This window comes from Theropithecus gelada, chromosome 15 (genome assembly GCF_003255815.1).
Source record: "Theropithecus gelada isolate Dixy chromosome 15, Tgel_1.0, whole genome shotgun sequence".
Classification (NCBI taxonomy): domain Eukaryota; kingdom Metazoa; phylum Chordata; class Mammalia; order Primates; family Cercopithecidae; genus Theropithecus; species Theropithecus gelada.
This window is the reverse complement of record NC_037683.1, coordinates 82,682,757-82,710,330: the sequence shown is the minus strand read 5'-3', so window position 1 is coordinate 82,710,330 and position 27,574 is coordinate 82,682,757. Positions and strand designations below refer to the sequence as shown.

The 27,574-nt window shown below is 43.0% G+C and overlaps 1 protein-coding gene across 7 annotated transcripts in view; it reads right to left on the bottom strand.

Annotated features, from left to right (window-relative positions):
- The window catches only part of TJP2 (tight junction protein 2), a 137,444-nt gene that overhangs the window by 38,877 nt on the left and 70,993 nt on the right, over positions 1-27,574 (bottom strand). For 5 of the 7 annotated variants that reach the window (XM_025359010.1, XM_025359005.1, XM_025359007.1 and 2 more), the window contains 2 exons: positions 4,098-4,151; positions 206-330 (listed from right to left, as the gene is read on the bottom strand). In XM_025359010.1, the coding sequence (XP_025214795.1) occupies positions 206-330; positions 4,098-4,142 (170 nt within the window). In that variant the 5' untranslated portion in view covers positions 4,143-4,151. Of the gene's footprint in view, positions 1-205; positions 331-4,097; positions 4,152-11,397; positions 12,158-27,574 lie in introns of those variants that run through there. The other 2 variants (XM_025359008.1, XM_025359003.1) reach the window with 2 other exon arrangements.

Sequence of the window (27,574 nt, the reverse complement as noted above, 5' to 3'; positions counted from 1 at the left end):
TCCAAAGATGGGGTGTTCCCAAGATTTGGGCATTGTTCAAACATGGTGTGTTACGGCTTCCACTCCAGCTTGAAGACTTTTCAAATATTATATAAAAGTTTGTTGTTTCTTCTTTTTTTAATATAAAGTGGATACCAACCAAAATACCCTGTCTAGGGCCAACCAGTAGGGCTGGCAGGGGCCGCGGGGTGAGGGAGACACTCACTGGAGCAGCCCGTCAGCAGGCCCACCCGGGAGCACGTCAGAAATGACAATCGACGTTTCTCCATTTTCAAAGTGGGGGTTGTCTCGGCCTCCAGACACTGCAATGCCAAATCCTCTTTTGGAATCCTGTACATCAGAGAGGAGAAATATTAAAAATCCTTCAATAAGTGGCTTTCAGGATTTATTACACGCACTCAATAAAATAAAGGTCAAATCAATAACCAGAGACTGTTCAGGAACAGACGGGCTTATAGAAACAAATGAGAAACAAGATAAAGTATAGTCATAGTCAGCTGACAGGTTTATAAAGGGAAATTCCTTATCTGAAAGAAACAGCCTGTGGAGGCTGGAAAAGATTGATAGTGCAGACTGCAGTTATCACTAGAAGCTGGCAGCAATAGGAAACAATGTCTTCAGTCCAAATAGGAATGTACTGTTTGAAGCACCAATTGTACCTCTTTGCATCATGCTGGCCTGAGCTGGAAAAAACTTCAGTAAAAACTGAATCTGTACTAAAACTGTATTTTTTTTCATTTTCAGATTTTCTTATTGTAGTTTTTTTTTTGTTTTTTTGTTGTTTTTTTTTTTTAAGAGACAGAGTTTTGATCTGTTGCTAGGCTAGAGTGCAGTGGTGTGATCACTACTCACCGCAGCCTCAAATTTCTGGGCTCAAATAAGCCTCCTGTCTCGAACTCCCAAAGCACTGGGATTACAGCAGGGAGCCACCGTGCCCGGCCCATACTGTAAATATTTTTAATTTTTCCATATATTATGATGTTTTGACATCTTAAAAACAAAACAAAACAAAAAAAACCTTCTGCCTAGACTCATGGCTCATGTCTATAATCCCAGCACTTTGGGACGCCAAGGCGGGCAAATTGCTTGAGTCCAGGAGCTGGAGACCAGCCTGGACAACATGGCAAAACCCTGTCTTTACAAGAAATACAAAAAATTAGCTGGTCATGGTGGTGCACGTCTGTAGTCCCAGCTACTAGGGAGGCTGAGGTGGGAGAATCACCTGAGCCTGTGAGGTCAAGGCTGCAACAAGCCAAGGCAGCTTCTGCACTCTAAATGGGCAACTGGAGATGTCTCTAAAAAACAAAAAACAAAAAAACCCACAACTTTCTAGCTACGTGGGAAGAGACTGCTCTTCCCTGTGCTACGTCAATCCTTTTTAATTTTATTTTGCTTTATTTTTATTTTAGATTCAGGGGTACATGTGCAGGTTTGCTATATATGGGTATTGTCTGATGCTGAGGTTTGGGCTTCTAATGATCCTGTCGCCGAAGTACTGAACACAGTACCCAAGTAGTAGTTTTTCAAGCTTTGCTCCTCTCCCTCCCTCCCTACTTTTGGAATTCCCAGTGTTAACTGTTCCTATCTTTGTGTGCATATGTACCCAATGTTTAGCTCCCACTTCTAAGTGAGAACATGCAGTATTTAGTTTTCTGTTTCTGCATTAATTTGCTTAGGATAATGGCCTCCAGGTGCATTCGCGTTGCTGCAAAGGACATGATTTCTTTCTTTTTTATGGCTGCCTAAAATTGTATTTTAAAAGTATACCTTTAACCTCAAAGTAGATGAGCTGGTAGTTTCATTTCAACATAAAGTGAAAAAGACGTAGATGGATTTTTTTTTTTTTTTTTTGAGACGGAGTTTCGCTCTGTTGCCAGGCTGGAGTGCAGTGGTGCTCAGCTCACTGCAACCTCCACCTCCCGGGTTCAAGCAATTCTCTTGCCTCAGCCTCCCGAGTAGCTGGGACTACAGGCGTGCGCCACCACACCCAGCTAATTTTTGTATTTTTAGTAGAGACAGGGTTTCACCATGTTGACCAGGATCGTCTCGATCTCCTGATCTCATGATCTGCCTGCCTCCACCTCCCAAAGTGTGGAGGCATGAGCCTCACACAGGCATGAGCCACCATGCCCAGCCCATAAATGGATTTTAAAGATAAAATTTGAACATAAAATGTGTGTTGAGATCTCATGAGAAAGCAAAGCATTAAACCCTTTTCTACATGCATGGAAGACAGGAAATAAGATTACATCCATGATCGGTCTGGCAATGCACAATGGTGAGCACAGATAATACATAATCCTAATTCATTTGTGTTTTAAAAAGCTAAGTCTGGGCCAGGTGTGGTGGCTCGCGCCTGTAATCCCAGCACTTTCGGAGGCCAAGGCAAGAGAATTGCTTGAGTCCAGGAGTTCGAGACCAGCCTGGCCAACATGGCAAAACCCCATCTCTACTAAAAATATAAAAATTAGCCAGGCATGGTGGCACATGCCTGTAATCCCAGCTACTCAGGAGGCTGGGGCAGGAAAATCACTTGAACCTGGGAGGTGAAGGTTGCAGTGAGCTGAGATCATGCCACTACACTCCAGCCTGGGCAATGGAATGAAACTCCGTTTCAAAAAAAAAAAAAAAATCTAAGCCCAGTTTCATCCAGATAATGAGTATATGTGACTGTATATTCTTAAATCTGGGTTAGATTATATAAAAATTTACTCCGAGACTAAAAGAAAATCTTTCCTCCCAAGGAAAGTTTCCCATGTGGGGCCCACTATGCTGACTGATGATCAACAATTACAAACTCAAAACAGGTTGGGGGTGTTGTCTATTAATCACATGGCTTTGAATTTGGCAGCTTCCACCAGCTGGCACCTGGTTTTAGACAGAGGCAGCTCCATCCTCTATGCCAAGCCTAAAACAATCTCTGACCTCTGCCAATTTTGGGTCCACAACTCAAGGAATGCATGAAATGCTCAGGGAAAGGGCAGAGGAGAGTCAGAAAGATGAGGAGAGTTGAAAAATAAGACCTAAGCAGACAAAACTCCTCAACTGAAGAAATTGTGATTACTGATCTGGAAGTCTGGGCACCTGGGCACTGGCCCAGAGACATTTTTTTCTACCTGGGTTAATTCAATAAACATTAAATTCGGGAATGTCTTTAATTTTCATAGAAGACAAAGCTTGAAGCTCACAGTTCTGAGGGTCAAAGGAAAACTCTCCCTATGAGGAACTTACGGTCCCTCTAGGAGATGACAGATCCTGGAGGAATTCAGAGCCATAAGAAACCCTGCAGAACCCAGGAAAATCACAGTCATGAAGACTGGAAGGCAGCTTGACGGAATAAAAATGCGGAACCGGCTGGGCGTGGTGCCTCACGCCTGTAACCCCAGCACTTTGGGAGGCCGAGGCAGGTGGGTCACCTGAGGTTGGGAGTTTGAGACCAGCCTGACCAACATGAAGAAACCCCGTCTCTATTAAAAATACAAAATGAGCCAGGCGTGGTGATGGGCACCTGTAATTCCAGCTACTTGGGAGGCTGAGGCAGGAGAATTGCTTGAACCCAGGAGGCGGAGGTTGCAGTGAGACTAGATTGCACCATTGCACTCCAACCTGGGCGACAAGAGTACAATTCCATCTCAAAAAAAAAAAAAAAAAGCGGAAGCATGAGGGCAGTTCTCCAGCTCAGCTTCGCCCAAATGACTTACAGTCTCTTGGATCCTACACTTTTTAAGAGTTATAAGGTATGTCTATGTTATAATTAAAATTATAGAAGTTGTAAATAGCTCCCTCAACATCCTTAAACATTACAGGTCACTTTCATTCTTCCCTTTCTTTTCTCTCTTTCATAACCTGTTCTATCTGGAGTTAAGTGTATACACTAAATAACCTCTAAAATGTTCTATATTAAACAGTCCTTAATCAAAAAATACAATAGCATGCAAATCTTTGTTAACATAGCAATTATTAACAGTATTTATAATGCATTATGCACCTCAAGGGGGGAAAAAAGTCAAAACTGTGTGTAGGCAAAAATAAATAAGATCCATGATCCGTAAAATCAAGAACATGACTGTAGAATATATGAAATGTGCAGAACTCACCTTTTGTAGGGTCACAGTGTACTGTTCCCATATCAGCTCTTCCATGCCTGGGGCCTGTTTTAACAGAACAAAACCGGTCTGATGAAAACCACAACCTTTTCAATACTAGAAATAAAATTATCATTCAAAATGCCTCGACATCAAGTCCAGCTCACACTCTATACCAAAAAGAGTTAATATTTGTTCATTATGCTACCTATTTTCAAACACACTCCTTCAGTGAAATGAAACTGGAAACAATACTTGAAAGGTAAGTGAAATACACAGTGAGAGACAGACCCTAAAAAGAATGGAATGTTAAGTGCTGAGTCCTTTTATTATCACTATTCCAAAACACTGTCATCATAAAACCCTTTAAAAATATCTAGTTTCAAATAGATTTTTTTCTAATCATCCTCCCCCTCTTCCTGTCAAAGGTGACCTCGTAGGCAAGTTTTCTGCATGTTTATGTCTAAAAATAGCCTTAGCCTTATCATAGGGTATGCCCAATTGGGCGACCTGAGGGATCTTTTGGCTTTTTCTCCATCTGTATCACTGGGTATGAAAGATGAATGTCTTCATAAATGGACCACTGGGACTTCCATCTCTGACAATATTCCAAAGTAGGTATCTAGAAAAAACTAAAACTGGTGGTGTCATTTTACAAATAATAATCTATTAAATGCAGGCTGCCTTGAGAAAGCTAGAAATGCCAAGAATACTCAGAACCACAGAGACAAGCCAGCACTGAAGCAGGCATTTAGAGGAGGCTGGGGATCTCAATAGGGTGGGAAATCAGGTCTGGGTGGATCTATTAGGAGAAAAAAATACCAGCACACAGATGGAGACCTTGGCTATGGGTAGAGTGGAAATAACTAAAAATAAAACCCCGGAGAATTTCTATCAACAGACCTGTATTCACATAGGTTTGGGCATTCATATTACAGACGTGACCACACCCTGCCAAACACTAACGCCTACTGTGGTTCTGCACTGGCCATACCACCAGGTACACAGAGGCAGATGCGAATCCTCTCCAGAGATCACACTCAAACACAGCCTTCAAGGACTCCCCAGATAGTATGTATCCAAAGAAATGAGCCCACAATTTAAACATCCACATCACCATGAGTGAGAGGTAAAAGAAACATAAACTGAAGAATCAAAGACTTTAAATATTTGAAATAGCAGCCACAGACAAAAACGGAGTATCTATAGTATGTGTATACATTGGTGTTTTGTTTTGTTTTGTTTTGCTTGAGACGGAGTCTCGCTCTGTCACCCAGGCTGGAGTGCGGTGGCGTGATCTTGACTCACCGCAACCTCCACCTCCCAGGTTCAAGCGATTCTCCTGACTCGGTCTCCTGGGGTAGCTAGGATTACAGGCGCACACCACCACTCCCGGCTAATTTTTGTATTTTATAGAGATGGGGTTTCACCATGTTGATCAGGCTGGTTTCAAACTCCTGACCTCATGATCCACCCGCCTCGGCCTCCCAAAGTGCTGGGATTACAGGCATGAGTCACCAAGCCTGGACTATGTGTATATGTTTTAAGAAATTAGAGGAGGGCTGGGTGCAGTGGCTCATGTCTGTATTGTATTCCCAGCACTTAGGCTGAAGTGAGAGATCGCTTGAGCCTAGGAGTTCAAGACCAGCCTGTGCAACATAGTGAGACTCCCATCTCTACAAAAAATTTTTAAAGTTAGCCAGGCATGGTGGCACATGTCGTAGTCCAACCAGAGCAACATAGTGAGACCTCACATATATATTTTTTTAAAAAACCCTCAAAATACCTGAAAAAGGCCAGAACGAGAGATCTGTGCTACCAGCAATCCTGGGTCTGGATGGTGAATGGGGCCCGGGGTGCCAGGGACACAAGCAGCCCAAAAGTGCAAGATTTAGGTTAAATGAAGGCCCATCAACACAAGGAAATATGTAAACATTCCAAAAGATTATCTAAAATATGTAAAACTCCCCAATTACTTAAAGTCTAAAATATGTAAAAGATTATCTAAAATATGTAAAACTCCCCAATTACTTAAAGTCTGTTCACTATGACAACTGTTCTTCAATTTGAAAAGATAAAAGTGAATTTTCAGGTGAAATTTTTATATCTTACTCATCTTTGTCCCATTATCTGCTACAACAGTGTCTGGCACACAGAGTAGGCACTCAAAGAAGTTTTTTTCTTTTTAATACATCAAGAGATGGATACACTATTCATTTATCATTCAATTAATATGACTGAAGCACTCATTGCTACTTATTTTTTATTTTTTTTTGAGACGGGGTCTCACTCTGTCACCCAGGCTGGAATGCAGGTGTGTGATCTAGGTTCACTGCAACCTCTGCCTCCTGGGTTCACGTGATTCGCATACCTCAGCCTCCCAAGTAGCTGGGACTACAGTTGTGCGTCACCACATCCAGCTCATTTTTTGCATTTTTGGTAGAGACATGGTTTCACCATGTTGGCCAGGCTCATCTCGAACTCCTGACCTCAAATGATCTGCCCGCCTTAGCCTCCCAAAGTGCCGGGATTACAGGTGTGAGACATCGTGCCCAGCCTATAAATTTTCTTAAAGTTTCTATCAAATTCGTGGCTCTCTGCTGCTTTGATAGCATACGTGAGGTGGGTGGACTAAAAACCCAGGTGCCCATGATCTGACTTTCTAGACGTGCTCTACAGCCATTCCTCTCTGGAATTTTGCCTGTGTCTAAAACAGCATTTTCCAATATGTGGTAGTATAAAAAAAAAATTTTCCAAGATTTTAATGAAGTTGTACATATTAGTTAAATTTTTTTTTTTTTTTTTTTTTGAGATGGCATTTCACTCTTGTTGCCCAGGCTGGAGTGCAATGGCACGATCTGGGCTCACCCCAACCTCCACTTCCTGGGTTCTAGCGATTCTCCTGCCTATCTCCCGAGTAGCTGGGATTACAGGCATGCACCACCACACCCAGCTAATTTTTGCATTTTTAGTAGAGCCAGGGTTTCACCATGTTGGTCAGGCTGGTCTCGAACTCCCAACCTTAGATGATCTGCCCGCCTCGGCCTCCCAAAGTGCTGGGATTACAGGTGTGAGCCACCGCGCCCGGCCAAAAAGTTGTCTTAAACGGAAACAGAAGGCAGAAACCCAGTCGGGCATGGTGGTTCATGCCTGTAATCCCAACACTTTGGGAGGCCAAGGCAGGTGGTTCACTTGGGGCCAGAAGTTCAAGACCAGCCTGGCCAACATGGTGAAAACCTGTCTCTACTAAAGACAAAAAAAAAAATTAGCTGGGTGTGGTGGTGCACATCTGTAGTCCCAGCTACGTGGGAGGCTGAAGCAAGAAAATCACTTGAACCTAGGAGGCAGAGGTTGCAATGAGCTGAGATTGCACCACTGCACTCCAGAGTGAGACTCTGTCTCGGAAGGAAGGAAGGAAGGAAGGAGGGAGGGAGGGAGGGAGGGAGGGAAGGAGGGAAGGAGGGAGGGAGGGAGGGAGGGAGGAAGGGAAGGGAGGGAGGGAGGGAAAAAGAAAGCAGACACTCAACTGAACTCCTGCAGTAAATCGGAATTGGTTGCCCTTTTCCATTTCCATAGAACACCTTACTAACTCCTTACCAACTTCAGTTTTAGATGTGGCCTTAGTAAAACCAAGCCACTACCACCCAGAAATGACCTCATGAGCATGCCCACTTCTCCAAGCTCATCTTCTCAATGCCTTCTTATACCTTAAAGCTGTCAACTTTCAACAAAGTTGTGGTAAAATAAATATATTTGCCAACTCTTCTTTGGATATAGTCATAGCCACATGAATTAAAGGGAAAAAAAAAATCATATAGCACCCTCCCCACAAAACTTACTTTAAAATTATCAGGAAAAAACCTAACTGGGACTACGACAATCATCCCCAGGATTGGGCAATGCTACATACCAAAAAAAAAGCTCAATATCCCAAGGAGCTGTGCTATTATAGAGAATATTTTTATGAGTACATTACTTTTAAAAATACTTTTCTATTCTAGAATTTAAAACTACAAACTCTTCCAAGTTTTGGATTTAAATTTATCATTTAGCCAAATAAATGAGTTCCTGCAAAATTTTATTTTTTAAATGTGGCTCAAGTAGAATGAATCTGGCTTTTGAAATTCACAGCCCTTCAACAACAGGATGACACTATCTTTAAGTGTTCCTGCGCTGCCTGCAAGGGTAATTTAAATTAAATTTGTCAAAGAGGATTAATCTCCTACCACCACCACCACCAATCAGACCTTGCTATTAACTTGCCTGGTGCCTGAAACCAATCAGATCGCGAGGCTTCTTCTTACCTACGGTTAACAGGTAGTAAAATTAACCATTAGCTACTTAATGTAATATTCAAAGAACATATGTTCTGCTAAGCCAAGTGATAAACAGAAAATCTTAATTGTAAAGGTAGGGAACTAGAGTAAAAGTAAATTTTTGCAGCTCTGTTGAGCATTAAAAATACACCATAACTATGTATATTTACCCTACAGAACTGTGACTTTTTGGGAAAGTCTCACAGAAAACTCTTCATTATTCATTCATTTGTTCATTTATGCAAAAACACTGATTAAGCATCCACTTTCTGCCGAGCACATGGTTTGTGGCACTTCAGACACATCAGCGAATAAAACCACCAAAGCCCTTGGGCAGCTTACCAAAGAGCAAACTACTGAGTGTCTTTCCTGCCTCATTTATATAATTTTTCAGAAACATAGAGCACCCCACATAATCATCCTTATTCCTCAGAACATCAGCTCTGGGAACATCCCTGGGCACAGGCTGCCAGGGTGCAGCAGCTTAGCTGGGAGCTGTGGTCATGACATTCAAACTAGGCCACCGGGCTCTGGTCCCGCCCAACTTGTGCTTGGCTATGCACAGATCAGACTTGCTAGCAATAACTGACGTTTCTCTGAATGACAGCAGGTAGCTGCTTAGCACGAGGGGGAGCTTTACAGGCAGGCCCACAGAGACAGCACATATACATCAGAATTAAAGGTATGCACATTCCACGACCCAGTGATTCCTCTACCCAGGCAGAGGCCCCCAGAAAACTGTGTGACTATATGCACAAGGATACATCTATAGAGTATTCACAGCAGCAATGTTCCCAACTGCCAAAACCTGGAAAATATCCCAGTATCTCTCAAGGGCAGGATGGACAAATTGATACATTATTAAAATACAATGTTATATTGCAATGAAGACAGACAAACCAGTCACACAGACCACCACAAAAGGGATGCATCTCAAACATAAAGTTGAGTGAAAAACACCCCAGAAGGATTTGTAGAGTATGATACCATTTTTATACAGCTCAAAAAACAATGTTTTATAACAACTTGAATAACTTAACACTACTGAATTGTACATTTACAAATGGTAAAGACAGTAAATTTTGTTATGCGTTTTTGCTACAGTAAAAAATTGCCAACAAAATTAATCTATTATTTAGGGGCGTGTGTTTGTGTGTATGTGTGTGTGCATGCGTACGCACACATGCAGTGAAAATATAAAGAAAAAGCAAGGAAATGAAAAACATAACATTCAGGATGAGGTGACCTGGGCAGGAGGCAGAGTGTGGTGGGAGGTACACAAATTTCCCTTGTGTTTTGTTTTGGTAACGGTCTGCAGATATGTGTAATGGGCTCATGGTATTTGTTTATTATGCTTCATGATTTAGATATTTAATTCTTTTACAGTACCAAACATTTCATAAGTTTAAAAGAATAGGGAGATGAGGCCGGGCCAGGCGCGGTGGCTCATGCCTGTAATCCCAGCACTTTGGGAGGCGAAGATAGGTGGATCACAAGGTCAGGAGACCGGGACCATCCTGGCTAACACAGTGAAACCCCGTCTCTACTAAAAATACAAAAAATTAGCCGGGCGTGGTGGTGGGCACCTGTAGTCCCAGCTACTCGCGAGGCTGAGGCAGGAGAATGGCGTGAACCTGGGAGGCGGAGCTTGCAGTGAGCCGAGATCGCACCACTGCACTCCAGCCTGGGCAACACAGCGAGACTCCGTCTCAAAAAAAAAAAAAAATTAATTAAATAAATAAATAAATAAAAAATAGGGAGATGAGTGGGTGAATATCAAAGTGAATACTCACTCCTGGTGAAGGATCTAATACCAAGAGGTACAGGTATACTTAACAGCAAATTTTTCAATGCAGTTAGAATTTTGCAAAGTGAAGAGGGTACAATAATTTCAACTGGAAGGAGAGCGAGTTGAGGGATGGTACCAGTAATTTGAAAGGGGCAAAGGGGGTGAAGCAAGGCAGGTGCGGTGGGCAGGGTAGGGACACAGGTGTTAGGTCTGGGGAGCTGTGGGGGGAGGTGCACGCAGAAAACGCTAAGTCGCCTTCTTAATCCAAGTGTCAACATTCTATCCATCAGGAGGATCTTCAAGGTGCTTTCATCATCTTTCCTTATCACTTTTACTTTTCATGTAAGTAGTGTTCATGACTACCCCCTTTATATCATAACAGGTCATTCTTAGACCTCATGGAAAGTTAAAAGTAAGCTAACTCTTCTACCATAAACAAAAAACTTAATGCATTAACAGTAAGGTTTTTGTGTGACAAAATAAGAGAAAGGAACTAAGGCAAATAGTTATTTGTTGTGCTTTTTTTAATCTACTTTTTATAAAGCTTTTTTCCTTTGAAAAATCTTGGCCAGACAGGTTAAAATCCTATATATTTTACGTAAAAAATGTAGAAACGTGTTAAAAGCCAACCCTAAAACAGATACCGAAGTGTTCACTGCCCAAAGTCCCCCTGAGCAGGCAGCTTTTAGATTCTATATCCACGGACTGCTGCTGCCCAGTGATGGAGGTCAAAGCTAAAACCAAAGATTAATTGAAAGCTGTCCACATAAGAGACACGCTTCATAAGTCTCAAGTCATAAAAGTAAACACTCACACATGTTCAAACCACAAGGAAAAAAAGAACACGAGAAAAACACTTTTTCTTCTAAGTTAGAAGCCTAGACATAGTAAGAATATAGATTTCTGCAACATAAGAAAGCAAAAAGTTTTATGCCAAAACAAGAAATTCTCATACATGAACACACACAAAAGCCAGTATGTTAAGCTCTATCCAGGAAGCAAAACCATTACAGATTCCGAGCACATGGACAACAGCAGCCTTTGATCCACAGATCCAGTAAGAGGCTGTAAGTTTCACACAGATGTGCTAAAATCAATACCAGTATTTTTTTAAAAAACCACCAATGACTGACTACAACCTACAATCTCATAATTTGTTGCTGAAAGATGCCAGAAGCACAAACACATCTGAGGATAAAGGAGTTACTAAGAGAATGGTTTTGCTTCCCTCCCCTTCCCATGAAGAAAGGTTGGGGAAAACAAGGGGAGAGCTTGCAGAGGGACTCACACGGCCTTTCCATCTCCCCAACTTTTTAACAGCCTGGATCCACATCCTACGCAGGGCTTGAGCAGTCTTCATGGTCTCTGGAGATGCATGGGCCAGGCCACCGCCTACATCCCGGGCTGCTCACCCATTTCCATCACTCCACGTGGTTACGTAAGGCGGATACAATAGTGGCCCACATTTCCAGCAAATCCTGTTGTCATCTCACACAGTGACACATCCATACGGCAGGGATGCCAAACGCTTTGAAAAGCACTACTTATGAGCAAAAAAGAAAGCAGTTCGGATTTGCACCACTTTCACAGCTTTTTTCTTCTCTCTCTCTCTCCCTTGCCAGGGAACTAGAGCATCCGAGTAGATATTTCTTTTAGGCACATAAAATGATTCACCATCTAAGTTGACAGTATTAAGTAAATGAGACATTTTAGAGCAACACTATGTATGGAAAAGAATATTTAGAGAAGTATTTATGTATACAGTATAGACCCTCTGATACACACACACACACAAGCCAGCCAGAAATAAACTAGCAATGTTTCAGGTCAACTGAATGGCTAATGTTACATAGAAATTAAAAGGCATGAAAAGAAAACATTTTATATCCTTGGAGATAACAAGGGGGAGATAAGACTCGGTCATTTGGTGCTGCTCAGAGACAACTCAGGGACAGAAGGCTTGCTCAGCAAAGTTCCACTATCTAACCTTTTTGGAAACTTAGCAGATAAAAGAATAACAAAGAGCCCTGCCGTCTGTTTCTTTGTCTTTACCACTTGGGGAGAAGGGAGGGGTGGAGAAGCAAATTTTAGGTTTCTGAACATCTAGCAAAGATTTTATGGGATGCTTGGGGCTTGGGAGCTGGGGTTGGGATTTCAGAAGCCTGGTCTTGGGGAGCCTCTGGCCAATTCTTGCTACCATGGTGTATGTTATATGCCAATGGGCTGGGTCAAACAGCTTGCAAATGGAAAATGTGCCATCTGATTTGAGGCTGAGATGTATATAAATCTGGACCATGAGATGGCCACCATCTAGGAAACAAGGCGAAGCAGAGCCAAGAAAGTGATTTTTAAAGTCCCAAGATCTGGAGTGAGATCCTTGTCCCGTCACTTAGCTGTGGGGCACTGGATATACTATACCCTTCTTTATACAGTGGCGATAAAACCATCTACACCTCAGAAGGGCAATGTCAGCAAGAAACAAGGCAATCTCCAAAAAGCACTCGTGCTGGTGCTGGACAGGCACTGGGAAATGTGTGTGTCCTTTCCTAAGGGTCTATGACAGTAAGTTCTCAGTTGAGTTCTTAGTAAGTGTTATGACAGTTAAATGAGATCAAAAGTGAATAAAAGTTAGTTTCAAATCCTACACTTTGCCAGGTACAGTTGCTCATGCCTGTAATCCTAGCACTCTGGGAGGTCGAGATGCGCAGATCGCCTGAGCCCAGAAGTTCGAGAGCAGCCTGGCCAACATGGTAAAACCCCATCTCTACTAAAAACAGAAAAATTAGCTGGGCATGGTGGTGTACACCTGCAGTCCCAGCTACTTGGGAGGCTGAGGTAGGAGGATCACCTGAGCCCAGGAGGCGGAGGTTGCAGTGACCTGAGATCGGGCCGCTGCATTCCAGCCTGGGCCACAGAACGAGACCCTGTCTCAAAAAAATATATATGGCCGGGCGTGGTGGCTCACGCCTGTAATCCCAGCACTTTGGGAGGCCGAGGCGGGCGGATCACAAGGTCAGGAGATCGAGACCACGGTGAAACCCCGTCTCTACTAAAAATACAAAAAAAAAATTAGCCAGGCGCGGTTGTGGGCGCCTGTAGTCCCAGCTACTTGGGAGGCTGAGGCAGGAGAATGGCGTGAACCCGGGAGGCGGAGCTTGCAGTGAGCCGAGATCGCGCCACTGCACTCCAGCCTGGGCGACAGAGCGAGACTCCGTCTCAAAAAAATAAAAAAAATAAAAAAAATAAAAAATAAATTAAAAAAAAAAAAAATATATATATATATATATATATATATATATCCAGGCTGTTACAGTGGCTCATGCCTATAATCCCAGCACTCTGGGAGGCTGAGGTGGGAGGATCACCTGAGGTCAGGAGTTCAAGACCAGTCTGGCCAACATGTTGAAACCTCATCTCTACTAAAAATACCAAAACAAAATCCGGGCATGTTGGCAGGTGCCTGTAATCCCAGCTACTCTGGACACTGACGCAGGAGAATCGCTTTGAACCCTGCAGCGAGCCAAGATCCCACCACTGCACTCCAGCCTAGGTGACAAGAGCGAAACTCTGCCTCAAAAATAATAATAATAATAATAATAATAATAAATCCTACAAGCGAAGAGGGCAGTGGGTACAAAGGAGGACCTTGGAATCTAAGCAAGTGTCCAAACCTTAACCTAGGCTGTGCAGACATGTGCAGGCTCTGTACATACCAGCCGGGTTCAGCCCATGGACTGGCTCACTAGGCCCCACGTGCAGAGGAGCCTGAGAACGCAGGCAATTCGGGGAGGGTTCAGGCCAGCTCACTTCTTCACTCTGACAGTCCTAAGGAAAACACCTGAGCTTACCCTGACGCAGAAATAAATACTTCTTTCCCTTAAGTTCACGCATATTACCCAGAAGTCAGAGATGTCCTAGAATTTAAGAATTCCAGATTCTTCCACAGTGATCTCCAGAGGTCATAGTTTCTAGCAACACTGAATCTTTTTATTTTTAATTGTGCTGAAAAATATATAACCTAAAATTTATTATCGTAACCATTTCTAAGTACAGTTAGGTTTGAACAGCAAGGTTTGAACTGCCCTGGTTCATTTATCCATGGGTTTTTTCAGTAAAAGCTATACGGAGTGTGCCTGCCTCCCCTGCCTCCCCTTCACCTCCTCCACCTCTTCCGCCTCTGCCGCCAGGGCACAGCAGGACCAAACCCTCCTCTTCCTCAGCCTACTCAACATGGAGACAATCAGGATGAAGTCCTTTAGGATGATCCACTTCCACTTAGTGTAATAAATGTATTTTCCTTCCCTAGCTTACTTTATTGTGAGAAAACAGTATATAATACATATAGCATATAAAATGTGTTAATTGTTTATGTTATGGTAAGGTTTCTGGTAAACAGCAGGCTATTGGTTTACTTTTTGGGGAGTCAAAAGTTATACATGGATTTTTGACTGTGTGAGGGTCGGCACTCCTAACCTCTCATTTTTCAAGGGTATACAGTGTAGCAGTTGCCGAGGTTTCAATGTATGTGTCCCACCAAAACTCACATGCTGGAACCTAAGACCCAATGCGATAGTGTTAAGGGGTGGGGCTTTTAGGAGGTGATTAAGAGGGCTCCAGCCTCATGAATGGGATTCGTGCTCTTACAAAAGGGCTAGAGGAACCTAGCTAAACCCCCTTGCTCTTCTACCTCTTCTGTCATGTGAGGATACAGCAACTGCCATCTTGGAAGCAGAGGGCTGCCCTCACCAGATGCCAAATCTGCTGTTGCCTTGATCTTAAACTTCCCAGCCAAAACTGTGGGCAAATAAATTTCTGGGTTTTTTTAAATTTCCCAGTTACAGGAGTAGGAATTAACTAGGACAGTAGTATATTCACACTTCAGAATATACTGAACTTAAGAACTCTTCATCTTGCAAAACCAAAACTCTCGCCTATCAAACAACTCCCCATTTCCCTCTCCCCACAGCTCCTGACAACCACCTTCTGTTTTGTGATTCTACAAATTTGACTACATCAGACACATCATGTAAGTGGACTCACACAGGATTTGTCTTCCTGTGACTGGCTTACTTCACATGCCATAATGTACTCAAGGTTCGTCTATGTGCTGGCGTACATCAGAAGTGCCTCCCTTTTCAAGGTTGAATAATATTCCATTGTATGTGTGACTTATTTTGTTTATCCATTCATCTGTCAACAGACACTTGGGTTACTTTCACCTCTTGGCTATAGTGAAAAATGCTACCATGAATATGGGTAAGCAAATATGCCATCACTAATTCTTTACTCATTCATTCAACAAATGCCGACCAAGTGCAATGTGCTCTGAGGGACAAATGAAGAGCAAAACAAAGCACTGCCCTCAGGAAGCTTTGCAGGAGCCAGCATCTGATCAAAGCAGGTTGGCCAGGGAGGGTTTCCATGAGCCAGGGACACTGACATGAGGTCTGAAGGAAAGGACAGGATTGGAGGGGTGGGGAGAAGGGTTTGTTCAGGGTCCAAAGAACAGCGCAGGGCAAAGACCTGACAAAGAAAAGCGGGAGGGGACAGTAGAGGATGGCCATCAGAACATAAGAACAATTGCAGCCTGCTCCAACCAGCACTTGTTCTACCACTGGCATCAGAAGGACATTTTGTGGTGGACAGCTGCCTCCACGAGCAGAGCTTATGGGTTGAAGGATGTGCCTTCTCAAAGATTCCTAGCTTCCATACTCATAGATCCAAGAGTAACCATGCACCTGGCCCTGTGGACGGAAAGACAAATCACCCCAAGTCCTGACGCTAAGGAGGTCACACAGCCCAGTGGAGAGGTGGGGTGTGTAAACAAGCAATTACAACTCAGTGCAAGTACAAGAGCGGACCAAGAGGCTCATTCATTCGACGTATACTCCCTGAGTACTTACACCATGTCAGATGCTGCCAGGGGATATGTGCCAAAGTCCTTTCCTCACAGGGAGGGTTTTAACAGAGGAAGCAGACAAGAGTCAATATATATCATCACCTCAGGACAGACATGTCAAAACAGTTTAATAAGTGCCATGGGATGGGAGACTGGGAAGAATTAATCCTAGGAAAATCTGAACAGCTCTCCAGATTGCTGTGGGAACAGCAAATGCAAAGGCACTGGGGTGGGAAACAAGCTTAGTACATTTAAGAAAGAGAAAAGGCCACATGGGCTGGAGCAGGGTGAGTGATGGGGTTATAGCAACTACATAAAATGTGAAGCGAGGCCAGCCCCCATGGTGGCTTAAGCCTGTAATCCCAGCACTTTAAGAGGCTGAAGTGGGAGCATCAGTTGAGCCCAGGAGTTCAGGACTGGGCTGGGCAATAAAGCAAGATCCTATCTCTACGAAAAGAAAAATGTTAAAATCTAGCCAGGTGCAGTAGCATGTGCCTACAGTCCCAGCTGCTTAGGAGACTGAGGCAGGAGGATCACTTGAGCCCAGGAGTTGGAGGCTACAGTGAGCTATGATCATGCCACTGCACTCCAGCCTTGGCAATACAGTGAGATCCTGTCTCTAAAAAAAGAGTGTGAAAAACCACAAAACAGTGAAATCGATGGCACAGGCAGGTTGTCAACTGGAGATGAAAGGCCTGGGTGGAGGGAGGTATGTCCCAAGCACTGGGAGGCTCCCTCTCCCACAGCTCCACACTGAAGGATGACTTACTAGTCAGGTGGGTGGGCATTCTGCATAGAAGGAATAGCACGTTCAGAGTCAGGAGGGGTGACCTGCAAGGTGTGTTCAAGACATCGCAAGTACTCAGTGCAGTCGGGCAGTAAACTGTTTGTTTAATAACACACACAGAATTTCACGTTCTCAGCAGGGACAGACATGTCAAAACAGTTTAATCTATGGCTTGGGAGCCTTAAAATGCATATTCACCCCAGAAATGGGAGACAAGGTGAGTGTGAAAACTGGAGAAGAAGGAAGTCATTAACATTTGGCAGGGCACCACACCAAGTACTAAATATACAATACTTCCCTGAACGCCCACAACCCTGTGAGTTAGCACCACCATCCCCATTTTACAAACAGGGAAGCTGAGGTCAGAGAGTGTACACAGCCCAGCACTGTCAGAGATGGGATCCGTGCTGCTGCCTGACTCCAGATCCTCATCTCCATGAAGAATGTGATGTGTGCTTTCCACATGCTGAGCCTTAATACATGTTACTGGATAGGTGGAAAGAAGGAAAGGAGGGAGAAAGGAAAGAAAGGAAGGAAAGACAAAGTAAGACAGAGGGAGCACTCACTGAAATCAGTCAGGTTCCAAGTAGGCTCCAAACAGTGGATCTGAAACTTCGGGAGGACACCACCCAATAAATGGGCCAATGGTTTTATGCATGATGTTTCCCTCTGGTGTGTGTGTGCCTGCGTGTATGTTTGAGACAAGATCTTGTTCTGTCGCCCAGGCTGGAGTGCAGTGCACAATCAGGGCTCACTGCAGCTTCAACCTCTTGGGCTCAAGCGGTCCTCCCACCTCAGCCCCGGAGTAGCTGGGACTTAAAGGCACATGCCACCACACCTGGCTAATTTTTTTTTTTTTTTTAATTTTAGTAGAGACAAGGTCTCACTACGTTGCCCAGGCTGATCTCGAACTCCTGAGACTCCTCCTGCCTTGCCTTTGCAAAATGTTGGGATTACAGATGTGAGCCACCACGTTCAGCCCCCTCTGGTATTATGTTGTGTCTGCTATGTCATTTTACAAACCAACTCAAATCCTTAGAAAGGGGCAGTGTAAAGAAACAGCTAGCTGGCCTAGGCTGGTAGGTAAACCTACCTCCAGACGAAAATAGGACTTTTATAGTTCCCCACCTGCCCCCAGGAAATTGGTCTTATTTTTAACTATTGTGAAGAATTTAGTCAAAATTCTGCTCACTGGACAAAACTCTGAAACAGCTGTCTAATAACAAAACAGGAAATGCTTTTTTCCCAGAGAAGGCAGAAAATGAGTTCAACTCTTGTTCTTCCAAAAACAAATAATTTTTAACATTATAAACCAAGTCCTTTTGGCTTCAGAAGGGCACTTACCTGTGGTCTATTCAAACTTAAACCCCTCCTGGTAGCAATAAACTAGTTGCCACCTAATCCAACGATCCCTTATATAGTGTTTGTTTTACAAATAAAACCCTTTCATCGTTTATTCCACAAGTATTTCAGTTTCAGATGTGGTTTCACCAGCTCCTTACCCTCCCTTCACAACGCAGTAAGTGCCGACAGTGGATGATTAAATATAGTGTATGCAATGCGCTCACAGCACACACTTCACAATGGACACAGCTTGGTGATGACCAAGTTTAAAGGCAAAAAGCTACATAAACAAGCTTAGAGAGGGGTTTGTGATAGGTCACCAAAATTAACACAACTAGATCCCAGACCTACTACTGAAGAGTACCAGATTTACTGAGTTGTGTTTTTTAACCACATTGTCCTTTATTTACCTAAGGTAAATTTTTTAGCATGCATTTAAATAAATAATAAAGAATTGGGAAAGGTGGCCAGGCATGGTGGCTCATGCCTGTAATCCCAGCACTTTGGGAGGCCAAGGCAGGCATATCACCTGAGGTCAGGAGATCAAGACCAGCCTGGCCAACATGGTGAAACCCCATCTCTACTGAAAACACAAAAATTCGCTGGGTGTAGTGGCATGAGCCTGTAGTCCCAGCTACTTGGGAGGCTGAGGCAAGAGAATGGCTTGAACCTGGGATGCAGAGGCTCCAGTGAGCTGAGATCATGCCACTGCACTCCAGCCTGGGTGACAGAGGGAAACTCAGTCTCAAAAAAAAAAGAATTGGGAAAGGATGACAGGGTGCCTGAGGCAACCTGTAGCTTTCAAAGCAGTTGTGTTGAAATGCAAACAGCAATAAACTTAAACTCCAAAAACAGACCTCCATCCAAGACTGCGCCTCAATTCACCCATGAGTTTGGGCGCTCACTGAATTTCACTGCCACTTCATCAAACAATGGCATCATCACCCATTTCACAGAGTGAAACCAGGCAAACCCCATGAAAGCACTCTGTAACATCCAGGCTGGTAAACCTTCCACTGGGAGGTAGACAATGGTGTCCACATAACACAGTGGCAGGAGCTTTGGAGGCCGTCACACACACCTGGGTCTAAGCTCAGTCCCCTACACACTCTCCAAGCTCTGTGATCTGGAACAGTTCACTTGGTAAGGCTCAGTTGCCTCATCCGCAAAATGAGGTCAAGATCCCTACCCTATTTGAATTATGAGGATTGAATAAAGTAATGCTTCTGAAGAGCATTGCTCAGAACCCATCACAGGATAAGCACTCTTGATGAGGGTTTTCCATCATTAATACTGTAGCAGCAAATAAGCTGACCGCTCCCAAGTAAGAAAAGTCTGTTTTCTTCCTCTCAGAAGAGCATTATGAACACATGGTAGAAAAAAAGAAAAACAAAACCAACAAGTACATCACAGAACCCAAGAAAATTGAAAGTACATGTGTACACAACAACTTGTATACAAATGTTCATAACGGTATTATTTAAAATAGCAAACAAGTGGAAACAGCCCAAATGTCCATCAACTGATGACTGGATAAATGAAATGTGGTACATCCATACAATGAACTGTTACTCAACAATAAGGTGGACCAAAGTATCTACACATGCTACAAAATGGATGATCCTTAAAAATAATATAAGCAAGGCCAGGCATGGTGGCTCATGACTGTAATCCCAGTACTGTGAGAGGTCAAGGCAGGTGGATCACTTGAGATCAGGAATTCAAGACCAGCCTGGCCAACATGGTAAAACCCCATCTCTACTAAAAATACAAAAGATTAGCCAGGTGTGGTGGCGCCTGTAATCCCAGCTACTGGGGAGGCTGAAGCAGGAGAATCACTTGAACTGGGGGGGGCGGAGGTTGCAGTGAACCCAGATTGCGCCACTGCACTCTAGCCTGGGGGAGAGAGTGAGACTCTGTTTCCAGAAAACATTGTGTGTGTGTGTGTGTGTGTGTGTGTATAATAAGCAAAAGAAGTCAGACATAAAATGACAAATATTGTATGATGCCATTTATGTAAAATGTCAAGGAGGGGCAAATCCACAGAGGCTGAAAGATTACTGGCTCCCTAAGACTATGGGGGAAATGAGGAGTGACTGCTAATGGGTATGCGGTTTCCTTTTGGGGTGAAGAAAGTGTTCTAAAATGAATTGTGGTGATGGCTGCACAACTCTGTGAATATACAGTACTAAAAACCACTGGTTGCATACTTTTATTGTATGGTATATGAATTATATCTCAATAAAGCTGTTTTAAAAAAAAGCGCATTGTAGAGTCTGCAGTCATAAAGTGTGGATTCAAATTCATGCTCCACCCTTTACCCAGGGCAAGTTACTTAATTTCTCCTTGCCTCAGTTTCCTCCATCTGTAAGGGAGAGGCAGTAGCAGTAACAAGACCCACCTCTCTAAGGTTGTTGTGAGAATTTAATCAGACAATGCATGTACAGAAATCAAGATAATGCCTGGCACATAGTACATGCTCAATTTTAGCTACTATCAATATCATTATTAATAGACTCATTTAACAGAAAGCACACTGAAGTCAGAAGTAAAGTAAGTTGGTTGAGCTCAAACAAGTAAAAAGTGGCAGAGGCCAGACTCTTAACTCAGGCTGGTGTGGCTAGAAAGCTTATATCCTTTCCACTGAAGAACCTTGCCTGTCCGCTATACACCTATTGTGCCTTCCAAAACCTACTAGTGACTGATCACTGGTCTTCAAATCAAAAGAAATCCCAGCTGGGCTCAGTGGCTCATGCCTGTAATCCCAGCACATTGGGAGGCCATGAAGAGAGCACTGCCTGAGCCCAGGAGTTTGAGACTGCAGTAAGCTACAATGGCACCACTGCACTCTAGCCTGGGTGACAGAGTGAGGCCCTGTCTCTTAAAAAACAAACAAACACACAAACAAAAACATGATTGTTGGTGCTTGGGCACCAGACCAATCATGGATTCAATCACTCTGACAACTCAGAACATCTTTGCAAGCATGATAGCTATTTCCATGCTGCTGGCCTGGGTCCAGTCGACACAGCTAAGTAACTCTTCTGTAGTGAGTTGGTAACAAGAGGGTGCAGCAAGCAAGTCAGGTCAGATTCTATTTCTGGCTCTTTGGTCAGCTTTGGTATATATGTACAAGTTCCCTAATGCTTGTGCCTTTGTGAACACCATAGAAAAGGGGGGCCTGAAACCCATCATCACTGACTGGACATTAACAATATGCCAGACACCGTGCTAAGTACTTTATGGCTATTGCCTGTTAATCCTCCAAAAACCCTACTCCTGCTTTTTTGACATACAAAAATAGAAGGCGTGAGATCTCAAGGAACTTGCCCATGGCAATGCCCCACCACTAAGAGGTGTCTGGTCACAATTTGAATGCAAATTTGCGTGAGTCCAATTTTCATAAGATATGAGGCAAAAAAAAAAAAAAAATCAGCAGATAATTACATTTAAGACTTCTATGTTCCTAGTTCTGACACACTAAGCTATAAACAGACCATTCTTATTTGTAATTACAAAGAAGCCATTAATAAGTCAAAAGGAAGGTGCTACTTTGGCAACACAGGCACAGCCCTGTCTACCCTATGATTTTAAACCTGACTAAGCTCATATAACACTGAAACATAGCTTCATTTTAAAAAAACAAACATACATACAAACCACCACCCCCATAATAGGCACCAAGATAAAGATAATTATAAACGGCTTTGTCAAAAGGTAGGTTGAAAAACCAATTATTAGAGCTGCTCAGCTAAATGCAATCAAGGTTGGCCCCATAGGAAACACATAAGGTCAACTGTTCCCTCCCTGACCTTGGGCACCATCAGAGGATGGTTCCCAAAGAAAAGAGGGACACATTAGTGCCACATAGCAATGAGCCTGGTTAATCCCATAAAGCCAGTGAGCCTACATACGGAGTTCTGAGCTTCAAATACATGCCTTTCCTATTAGAATTGGAGAATAAATGCAAGAAGCCCACCCTTTGGGTATTACGTAGCCAACCCCTGGGAGCCTGTTAAAAATACAGAATCTCAAGCCCTAACTTGGACCTACTGATAAAAACATGCATTCTAACTAGAGCCCCTATGTGATTCATATGCACATTAAAGCTTGAGAAGCACCTCTCATCAGGGAGGTGATGGGAAAAAAAATTGTTTGAGAAGCACCTGTCTAGCAATACTCTCCAACAGAAGTTTCTGCCCATGGTGACAATGTTCTATAGCTGTGCAGTCCAACACAGTAACCACTAGCCACATGTGGCTTCTGAACATGTGAAATGTGGCTACTGCAACTGAAGAATGCAATGTTTAATTTTAGTTAATTTAAATTTGGAAATAGCCACATTTACCATATAATTAACCATATCCCTAGCAGTCATTTAAGCCATTTCCGATGTTTTGCTAGTGTAACTAATGCTATGGCAGACACTGTGTGCATACAGCTCCCACTCCATATTTTGTAGTTAATTATGGATCAAAGGGCACTTTTAAGCCTCTTCATGTGTAATGACCTATAACTTTTAGCAATTTACAGTGCTGCAACCATTAGCAGAATGCCAGATTTTAAGGAAAAAACAGCACTTATTCTCAAAAACAGTGAAATTCATTTTTACACTTTAAGAATCCTTTTGGTAATCTCTAAAATTTTTCCTGAGAGGGAAAAATAAGAAGGCTGAGGGAGCGCAGAGGAAGACTGAATTCCTTACAGAGGCACATGACAAAACTTAGCAAACTGATACTCCGAAAATACTGATTTCACCAGCTGTCAGTAAGAGACACAATAATTTTATTTTAAACTGTTAATCTATGGACAAGACTAAAAATCTTACAATTTATGGTTTCAACTGCATAAGTATGTTACATATTTAAAATATCATAAACGTGATAACTGAATGCGTTCTTGCATGGTATACTTAGCACAATGACCAGTGCCCACAGCATCTGATGGAAATCAACAGAGAAAAACAAACAATTGCTCCGTCATACAGGAACACACTCCATCCAGGCAGGGGGCAGCAAAGACAAGAGACAGGGAGGGGAAAGGTGAGGTTTCCTGTATCAAATGTGGAGCCAAAGCCAAGCTACTAAAAATAATGAAAATGCAAATCAACAAGCCTTCCTAATTCTTTTGACTTAATAATAAAACAGAGCAGATGAAATTGAAGCAAGTTATAAAAAAATTTTTAAAAAGTTCGGGTGTTTGAAATAGCCTTGTTTCTAAACTTAGAAGAAGACCTCATTCTTCTATCCTGCATGCCATTATCATATAAACTGAGTGAAGCTCACAGTTTGCAACATTATCCCATTGGTGACATGGGAAACTTCAAATACAGGCTGACATTTTTTAAAATTCTGAATTAAACACTATTAAGCTCCTCTCAAAAAGTCCCTACTTGCCTGGTAACAAAAATTGCAGGCAGAAATTATATGTGATTTAAAAGCATAAAAAGGCACCCAGTTTTCCTTTTTGTAGAATTTGTAGTTATAGGAAATCATCAAAGGCCACTGCCTGGTAACAGATGTATTATCCACTAGGTGGTGCAGTGATGCAGAAAGAAAAAGGGAGAGAATGCCGGTTCCCCACAAATTGAAAATTTCAAAACATAATTCAGAGGAAATTAGAAATAGACTTTAAAAATTACAATAAAAGCCAGGTGTGGTGGCTCATGCCTGTAATCTCAGCACTTTGGGAGGCTGAAGTGGGTGAATTGTCTGAGTTCAAGAGTTCAAGACCAGCCTGGGCAACATGGTGAAATCCTGTCTCTACTAAAAATACAAAAATTAGCCAGGCATACTGGCGCACGCCTATAGTGCCAGCTACTCAGGACATTGAGGTGGGAGGACAGCTTGAGCCCAGGAGACTCAAGTGAGCTGAGACTGTGCCACTGCACACTAGCCTGCATGACAGAGTGAAACCACATCTCAAAAAAAAAAAAAAAAAAAGTGAGAGAGAAGAAAGAAAGGGAGACCCTGGCACTGATCACACCTGCAGTGATGGCTTCCTCGGAGCCACTGAGGCCAAGGGAACCATCCAAGGACTTAGCACCAATCAAGATCCCCTTGTCACTGTGAGGAATGAATAAAGCAACCTATAATGTCTACACCAGGTCCCAAAGCCACTACCGCAGCACATTACTGAGGAGTAGGTAAGAAACTGGCATTAGGGTATGCAAGAGAAATGTTTACTAAACATTCTGAGAAATGGATGTACATACCAGAATAAGAACATACTGAGGGAAGAACTGCACTATCAAGAAATGTTTATCCCAAGGAGAGCAACAAACCACCACCAAAAACTGTCTATTGAAAGAAAATCCAAGCAAGAACTTCTACTGCATTTGCCAAGATGAATTAGGCTTTTGCTTCCTCTTGGGGCCTGGAGACCAGGAGACAGACAACGTCACACACACCAAGCTTTCTCCGACTGCTCCAGTTTATAAGTAGTTCAAGTTCCTGGTATGCACTAGCCAGCTGTATGATCTCTAGGTTCTCTGAGCATCCGGTGAATAACACTCATCTCACAGGGTTCTTGGTGAGGATCAAAGTGAGAATTTTATAAGAAAGTTTATTTTTTTTTTTTATTTTTTGATATAAGTTCTTGCTATGTTGCCCAGGCTGGTCTCGAACTTCTGGGCTTGAGCAATCCTCCGGCCTCAGCCTCCCAAGCAGCTGGAATTATAGGCATATGCCACCATGCCCAGCTTTATGTAGAGGTTGCTATAAACTGTAAAGTACCACTCAAATGAGGGGTGTTTCTAATATTAACAATAAGCCCCACTCTAGCAAGGGCAATCAACAGTGGTATAAGCTTAATATAAGATTTAAAACATACGGCTGGGCGTGGTGGCTCACGCCTGTAATCCCAGCACTTTGGGAGACAGAGGGGGGCGGATCACCTGAGGTTAGCAGTTCAACACCAGCCTGGCCAACATGGCAAATCCCTGTCTCTACTAAAAATACAAAAATTAGCCGGGCACGGTGGCACGTGCCTATAATCCCAGGTAGTCGGGAGACTGAGGCAGGAAAATCACTTCAACCTGGGAGGTGGAGGTTGCAGTGAGCTGAGATCATACCACTACTGCACTCCAGCCTAGGCAACAGAGTGAGACTCTGTCTTTAAAAAAAACAACAACAACAACAACAACAATTAAAAAATGAACTGCATTCAGTCATTGAACATTTAGTCTCCATTGTACATCACACTTTGAAAACAAAGACCTGTCAACACAGGACACAGTCCCCACCCACAAAATGATGTTTGTTTTTAGGACACACAAAGGCCTGGAAACAGCTAATGGACCTGGAGTAACAGTGACTGATACATACATTCATTCGCTCAAAGCCTTTCTGAATCTTCTAAGCCAAAGGAACCTCACAAAATTTCTCCACTGCTTTTCACTTCTCCAAGCCTTTGAACCCACACCAGCACTTCATTGTTACTCTGAAGTTTCCTCTGACAGGAAATAACCAACTGTTTGGAACTGAAATAGTCAACAACTCAGAAACGCAACAGTCCATGTTGCAGAGTTGAAATCCTGCAATCCAGAGAAATAGGAACATCTGAAACATCAAAAACACAGACAGAAATGTTTGATGATAGAAAGACATTTCAGTTTTATGGCCTTTCTACATCCTAAAAACAAAATGTGCTTTTATTGGTCACCACCTAACACGGGGAAATCTGCATTTGCAACTTCTCAAGTGGCCCTTGTTATCAGTCCTACATCAGTCCAACCAGAAGCAAACCTGCCTGTCAGTGCTCAGATCCAACCCCTTTTCCTTTTCGCTTTTCCAACCTATGAGTGACTGCAGACGGGGGCGTCTCATGCAGCCAGCATCTTCCCACAAGTCAGCATCCTGATCTACTATTCCCAGATTGCAGAACTGGAGACAATCAAGCTAACACCCTGCTTCCGGGAGGTCTGAGGCAGGAGCCAGGAAACATTTTCTCAAAGGGCCTGACAATAAATAGTTTAGGCTTTCCATTACAAGAGGCAAAAATCAAGGAGATCATATAGCTATTTATATAACCATTTAAAATGCAAGAACAGTTCTTAGCTAGCAGGCAGAGAAAAAACAACCAACAGGCAGCTGCCTGTATGTAGCTTGCTAACCACCAGACTCGATTTATGCAAAAGTTAGTAACAGAAGACTGACGTGCAGGGGCCATGGACCTTACCTGCGAGGCGCCCACACGGGTGCTGGTACAGGCACACACACATCTCAACTCCTGGTTTCTTTTGCCTCATTTTTCACTTCTATCCTCAACAAACTTTAGGTCTGTCCTTAGCATCAAGCACACCATTTGGGGATAAACTTGTTTTAAGTGTTTTTATTGGGTTATTGATTTCTTTGTACTTATTTAATTAACAAGAGATAAGTTCTTAGTGAGTACATAATCCAAAAGTTAGGTCAGCTCAAAGTGAACTACACTTGGTAGCAACTTCTCTGGTTACATTTTTACCTAAACTAAAATCTGAACTTGTTCACAGTTTCCAATCACATACTGCAGGGGAAGCTGACCTAAGGTCAAAATCTTGCTTCAGATAATCTTCAAAGAAGAAGATTAACTATGTTTATCAGTATTATCAACACATGTATTGGGCAAGACGCTGTGCAGAAAAATTATGTTGGACACAGAGAAGTAAAAACCTTGGCTCCTGATCTCAAGCTAGGATGCAGTTTATGTACCCTCAGAAAAAGACACTGAGGGAGGTGGCACCCACAACTCAAGGTAAACTGCTATAGGAGAAATTTTTTAAAGAGAGGGGATAGGCAGTGGAAGTTTCCCTTGCCCACCATGAAGTCCAATTAAGAATCTGGTCAGAACCATATATTCACCATTTGTCACAACTGAGTTAGAACCAAGAATCAACTTTCCTTTTTCTTTCTTTTTTTTTAAAAAAAAAAAAAAAAAAAAAAGGTGGAGTCTCCACTGTGGTGCCCAGGCTGGTATCAGAACTCACTGTAGCTTCCAACTCCTGGGCTCAAGCGATCCTCCTGCCTGCCTCAGTCTCCAAGTAGTTGGGGCCACAGGCATATGCCACCACACTCAGCAAGAATCTCAGTGAATCTGAAAATGCTACTAACATTTTAAATAGTAATACAACCTTAGACTGCCCACAGAAACTCAACTAACCTACCAATTCTGGGTCCTGGGGAAAGACAGACAGTGAGGAAGAGAAATACGCACCCTTCCTAGGGTTCAGTGGAGAAACAGGAAAGAGGCAAAGTTTGTATGTGGAGACTTCCTAGGTCTTTCTACACCTTGGGCTGGTTGCTCTGGTTATCAGTGTCCTCCTCCTCCACCCTGTCCCAAGGCCAACGTCTAGGCAATATCTGCTCCACCACCAGA